Source organism: Nycticebus coucang, chromosome 22, assembly GCF_027406575.1.
Source record: "Nycticebus coucang isolate mNycCou1 chromosome 22, mNycCou1.pri, whole genome shotgun sequence".
NCBI lineage: Eukaryota > Metazoa > Chordata > Mammalia > Primates > Lorisidae > Nycticebus > Nycticebus coucang.
Window position 1 is genome coordinate 36,322,017 of NC_069801.1, and position 6,225 is coordinate 36,328,241.

The 6,225-nt window shown below is 43.9% G+C and overlaps 2 protein-coding genes across 3 annotated transcripts in view; one reads left to right on the forward strand and one right to left on the reverse strand.

The window, feature by feature from the left end:
• ZMYND12 (zinc finger MYND-type containing 12) overlaps positions 1–2,159 on the reverse strand; it is a 69,744-nt gene extending 67,585 nt beyond the window's left edge. Inside the window, exon 1 of the mRNA XM_053576318.1 lies at positions 1,691–2,159. Within this exon, the coding sequence (XP_053432293.1) occupies positions 1,691–1,800 (110 nt within the window). The 5' untranslated portion in view covers positions 1,801–2,159. The remainder of the gene's footprint in view (positions 1–1,690) is intronic.
• Positions 2,160–2,275: 116 nt separating this feature from the next.
• Positions 2,276–5,408, forward strand: PPCS (phosphopantothenoylcysteine synthetase). Of its 2 annotated transcripts, none has more exons than XM_053576317.1 (3): positions 2,276–2,390; positions 3,004–3,107; positions 4,614–5,408. In XM_053576317.1, exons 2-3 carry the CDS (start codon positions 3,015–3,017, stop codon positions 4,935–4,937), a joined length of 417 nt encoding a protein of 138 aa, XP_053432292.1. In that variant the 5' UTR covers positions 2,276–2,390; positions 3,004–3,014; the 3' UTR covers positions 4,938–5,408. The 2 variants fall into 2 exon arrangements, with proteins under 2 accessions (XP_053432292.1, XP_053432291.1); XM_053576316.1 differs by having other exon boundaries at positions 2,279–2,835.
• Positions 5,409–6,225: the final 817 nt, after the last annotated feature.

Below are 6,225 nucleotides of genomic sequence, written 5' to 3' on the forward strand. Positions count from 1 at the left end.
CTAGGCATGTCCTCAATTTTGGCTTAATAAACCTCCACTGACTGAGATCTTTGCCTCAGTCACTTATTTTGGGTTGTCAAGTACTTACCTTTTGCTCTATTTTCCACACTGCTGCCTGTCACCTTTCCTTAACACAAATGAGAGCATGACGGCTCAGAACCATCCATGGCTTCCCAAGGGATGAATTCCAAATTCATTGATCTCATGTTACTGTCTGGCCTTAACCTGTCTGTATCTTCTTAGTTTAAACTCCTATTAACTATCACAATGATTTTCAAACTCTTTTTGACTCAACTCATAGTAAGAAGTACATTTTATCAGTACAAACACATATAGCCACGTAAAACACTAAAACAGAAATTTCAAGAAATAATTCAAGTAGATAATACTCATGATACTTTCTATTCCATGCTATATATTTTTTTTCTTCTTTAAATGCTGGCTGTGGCTTATTCATGAACTGCTAATAGGTCCTAGCTTGCAGTTTGGAAATCAATGGTTACTCCATCCTCTATTAACTTCTCCGCTCAGTAAAATCTGTTCTTTCACCATTTGCCCCAGCAGCCCTGGATGCCAGGAATGTCGTACTTCTCGTCACTGTTCCTGCACATAGCAAGTTCTTATTGACCTCTCAAGACAACAGCTCAAAAGCTTTCTGAACACTACCCCATTCACCACGCTTCCATCCTCAGAGGTCCCAAAGCTTAACACACCCAGAGGGACAGTATTTGTCATGTAGGATATATTAAAAAAAAAATTCAATCCAAGGCCAGGCATGGTGGCTCAAGTCCCTAATCCTAACACTCTGGGAGACGGAGGAGGGTGGATTGCCTGAGCTTGGGAGTTCTGGTCCACCCTGAGCAAAAGCAAGACGGTGTCTCTAAAAAAAGAGCCGGGTGTTGTGGCAGGCGCCTGTATTCCCAGCTACTCCGGAGGCTGAGGCAAAAGGATCCCTTGAGTCCCAGAGTTTGAGGTTGCTGGGAACTATAACGCCTGGGCCCTGTACCCAGGGTGACAGAGTGAGACTCTTTTAAAGAAAATTCAGTCTACTCTGGACTAGGTTTCTGGATAGGGCCAAACTGTTTTATCTCTGACCCAAAGTAGGGTCTAATCTGAAACAAGGCTATGGGATATTGCACTGAATACATGAAAACTACCTCATCTAGTACTACCCTTCCTAGACCATCAGCATCTTCAGTTGTGTACCAAATAAACCACTCTTTTCTCCCTCACAGCCTATCTGTGCCACTCTTCCCCCAGCCATTTCCATGGCGAGATGCTCTTAATTTGTCTTCTAATCAGTAGTCTACTTTCAGGGACGCTGCCTGCCCAATTTCCCATCACATTCCTTTGTCTTACATTTATCACTCTCTGAAATTATTTTGTTTGTTTCTTCACTTACTTGTCTTCTGTATTAGAACGTTAGATCTTTACAGGAGAAACTGAGCATTTGAACTGCCCCAGTAACTTCAGCACCTAGAATAGTGCATAACTATTCCTCAAAAAACAGCAGGCGACGAACGAGTGGGAGAGGAGACAAAGCCATAGAGGTCGTAGAGACCGGTCTTGAAGCCGTTTTGAGGGGTCTCTGGCAGAGCCAGGAGCCATGGCCAACTCAGAGGACACAATCACAGACCCTTGACTGGGAAAGAGAAAGGGAGGCGCCCAGGTGCCACGTTCCAGGGCCTACCAGTAATAAGTGACTGTGCAGGCCGCACACACCCGCTCCGCAGGGGCTTCGCACACCTCACAGCAGAGCCGGCGCCCCTTGGGCACCGCCAGTGGGTAGATCACGTTCATGTTGCAGCCGGCGGTGTCGGTCTCTAGGACGGTTGCCGGGCGAGGATAAGCTGAACCCCAGAGTCACGTGACGATCACGGGGCAGCTTCCTTCCTAGTATTTCAAGATCCAGGGAAGAAATGTAGCTCAATTGACAAATGGTATCTATTTGGGGAATTAAAAAAAAAAAGTACAAACGCACGAGAACAAAGGTTTAATGGTCAAGTAACTTCACTCCCACGGAATCCAAGCCCAAGGAGGTCTCTACCGCGGGCGGTGAGGTCAAAAGTGATCAGTTGTTTACCCAGGGTAGGAATTGACTTGAGGGAATGTAATTCCTCCAGATGTTCACACAGCCAAGAATTCCCCTCAGCGCAGTATCATCTTCGCTGAGCTCTGGGATGGAACCACCACGCCTTTCCTGACCTGGCTAGATCTAGACCTAGCGTCAGAACTAAGATAGTGAACCGCCCACTCACTACCACGGCCGTAAGGGGAAAGGGGCGTGGCGCCGGCGACCCGGAGCATGCGCGAGCGCAGCGGCGCTGATGGCGGAAATGGACCTGGTAGCCGAGTTTCCTCAGCCTGCCGGTGCCGCGCGCTGGGCTGAGGTTATGGCTTGCTTCGCGGCCAAGCTGGGCACGCAGGGCCGGCGGGTGGTGTTGGTCACGTCAGGCGGCACCAAAGTCCCACTGGAAGCGCGGCCAGTGCGCTTCCTGGACAACTTCAGCAGCGGGCGGCGCGGCGCAACTTCAGCGGAGGCCTTTCTGGCAGCTGGCTATGGGGTCCTGTTCTTGTACCGCGCTCGCTCCGCCTTTCCCTTTGCCCACCGATTTCCACCCCAGACCTGGCTGTCGGCGCTGCGGCCTTCCGGCCCAGCCCATGCGGGCTTGTTGAGCCTGGAGGCCGAGGAGAATGCACTCCCGGGCTTCGCTGCGGCTCTGCGGAACTACCAGGAGGCTGTGGCTGCCGGCACTTTTCTGGCGGTAGAGTTCACCACTGTGGCGGACTATTTACATTTGTTGCAGGCTGCGGCCCAGGCGCTCAATCCGCTAGGTGCGTGCCCTGGGTGTACACCGGTTGCCTGGAGGCAGAGCCATTTCCCCCAGCTAAATATCCCCTTCTTGCCTACCCATGAGTCTCAACAGCTGGGAAGCCCGACTTAAAAACGAGCTGATCCCATTTCTCTCCCAGATTTGTTACACCTTTTGCTTCTCTTGCCAGGCTCTTCTGCGATGTTTTACCTGGCTGCAGCCGTGTCAGATTTCTATGTTCCTGTCTCTGAAATGCCTGAACACAAGATCCAGTCATCTGGGGGCCTATTGCAGGTGATGGAGGGCTTTTCTTTCAGAGATCTGATCCTCTATAACCAATCTTGGGTTGATTTTCTCTTGATCCGGAGATGGCATTTCTGCATCTGTGTGCGCTAGGCTCTGGGGTTACAGAGGTGAATAACTCCGTCCAATCTCGTGGACCTCACAGTTAGGGAGGGAGCTGGACACAGACATAAATACAATACAGAGTGATAAATGCTCTAGTGGAGCTACGTAAACCGGATGGTGGGGTGAGTGAAACTTGGGGAAGTCCTAGAGGAAAGAACTTGGACTGGGGTTTAAAAGATGAGCAGAAGGTGTAGCAGACAAAGTAGGGAAGGTCATTCCAGGTAGAGTTCAAGTAAGGAAATGGGCAGTGGGCTGTGAACTGAAGTGCAAAGCAGACTAAAGAGGTGGCTTGCTTGGTAGAAGACTTGTATTCCTTTTTTAAGGAGTTTGAATTTTGTCTTGTGAGCCAAGAGACACATTAGTAGAAAGTATTTGAGAACATTCTGGCATCAGTATAAAAGGTGAAGTAGAGAGAGAGTGGAGTGGGTAGACTAGTTGGGGATTATTGTTGTTTAAGAGAGAGATATGGAAAGAGTAGTGGTGGTGTTGAGATGATCTATCTGGCTTCTTGAACCTGAGGGAGTTTTTAGTCTTTTATTGGGTGATATAATTTAAATAGGAGAAACTCTGCTTGTGAGACACTTTATAGAATAGTTTATTTGTTCATTTCTTCAACAAATATTTATTAAGTACCAGTGGTATGCCAGGCTCTACTGTAGAAACTAGACATGAAAGCAGTGAAAAGAAACATACGCTGCCCTTCTATTGCTTCCTCTTTAGGGGAGACAATAAATAAGTCAGATACATACTATGTGTGGTAGTGATAAATGCTAAGGAGAAAAATGAAGTATAAATTGGTATATAATCCTTACCACATTTACTAACCAGCTTTTTTAGGGGAAATCCTGACAATAGATGATTTCAAACTCTGGAATCTTTAGTTTATTTCATATTTTTTAGTTCTATCTTGACTAACACAACTCATCATTTCCCTTAGAAGGAATGGGAATAAGATAGTAGGAGTTTTGGTCAAGTGAAAATAAAATCATTTCAGTTCCTTCACTGCTAAGTTGTGTTACAAGTGAAAACTTAAAAATGGAATCTGGTTTAAAACCTTGACTTCGTTCGTTTGAGAGTTAGTTCAAAAGCTAAAGGAGAATGCTTGAAAAAAGTGTAGTACTGTTCTTTAGAATTCTCTTAATGGTGGTGAGATGGCGGAGCAGAGCTGATACAGAAGTCGGAGATTGCCCCCAAATATTTATGAAGACTTGGGCTTAGTCATCATTATGAACCCTACAGAACCAAGGGATTGTTAAATGAAGCAGTTAATCAAAAAGTTTGACAATGATAAATCCCACTTAACTTTAAGTTTACTTTCCATAATTTCCCATGACATTGACCTAGTAAGTAGTGCCATTGTTTGTTTATTAAGTTTTTCTTTTTCCAATATAGATAACAATGAAGATGGTGCCAAAAATGCTTTCTCCTTTGGTAAAAGATTGGGCTCCCAAAGCATTTATAATTTCCTTCAAGTTGGAGACGGACCCCTCCATTGTAATTAATCGTGCTCGGAATGCTTTGGAAGTTTATCAACATCAAGTGGTGGTGGCTAATATCCTTGAGTCAAGACAGTCATTTGTGGTTATTGTAACCAAAGACTCAGAAACCAAGTTATTGCTATCAGAAGAAGAAGTAGAAAAAGGCATAGAGATAGAAGAGAAGATAGTGGATAATCTTCGGTCTCGACACACAGCTTTTATATGTGACAAAAACTGAAATAAAGCCCTTGTAGGATCAAATGGTGAGAAATAGAATAAATCCTTTGCTTTCATAAGTACAGAAATAATTGAAGGAAAGGGAAAAAGTGATGTGCAGGCAAATAAAATTTGGGATTTGTCTTTTAATGACCAAGACACCTGACACACTCACCTGAATGTCATCTTGATTTTGAAATTAAACCTAAAGCTGTTTCTCACCTTTAACAAAAGAACTTACTGGGAATTATATATTCCTCAAAATCTACGTGGGGGCCTGAACATCAGCCTTCTTCGTACTATGAAAAGAGGATTATGGATGCATGAGTGATCATGCTTTGAAGATCAAGTATTCGTTGAGTGCCTACTGTGTGCCAGGTCCTATGCTGAGCTATAAGGATTAAAACAATGAACAAATATGTCTTGTTTGGGAAATGGATGTATAAAAAAGTACAATAAAGTGTATGCCCAAAAGCTGATACAATGGAAAGGATTTTTTTTTTTTTTTTTTGGAAATTTACCAAGACAGGAGTAGGAGAGAAGGTTATCTCCCTGAAGATAGACTGTAGAAAGGTGAGTTTCCTACTACATTTTCTTTTTGCTTATTTTTCTAGATTCACTCCACATTTGACTAACAATTTATCTTTCACATATTTTAGGACTGCTGTTCAGGTAAACTTAACACAGCCTTCCAGCTGGGACCGGGCAGGGGACATTTGGTGACCTCTGTCCTGAGGAAGGCTTTATAGTGTGGTAGAAAGTATGGGATTTAGAATCAGGTTAGCACCTATTAGCTTTATACTTTAGGTATGTGATTTAATCTCAGTTTCCTCATCTGTAAAACTAGGGATAATAACTCTGCAAATTAATGCAATTCATTGTGAGGATTAAATAAAACAGCAAACATAAACATCAGTCTGGTTGCTGGCTTGTAATTCGTACTCAGTAGATGTTTACAATTGTTTTTCTTTTTTTTTCTTTTTTTTTTTTTTATTGTTGGGGATTCATTGAAGGTACAATAAGCCAGGTTACACTGATTGCAATTGTTAGGTAAAGTCCCTCTTGCAATCATGTCTTGCCCCCATAAAGTGTGACACACACCAAGGCCCCACCCCTCTCCCTCTGTCCCTCTACAATTGTTTTTCTTACTTAGCAAGGCAGTGTTCTGCCAGTTGCCCTGCTTGATCTTAGAATCTTTGAGAAACTTTAAAAGCTCCTCTAACTGTCTTGAGTTTGGGGTTGGGTGTGCATTGTAAGTATTGCAAAAAATTTAAAATTCAATTCATGTAGTTCATGGAATGTGTCTGATA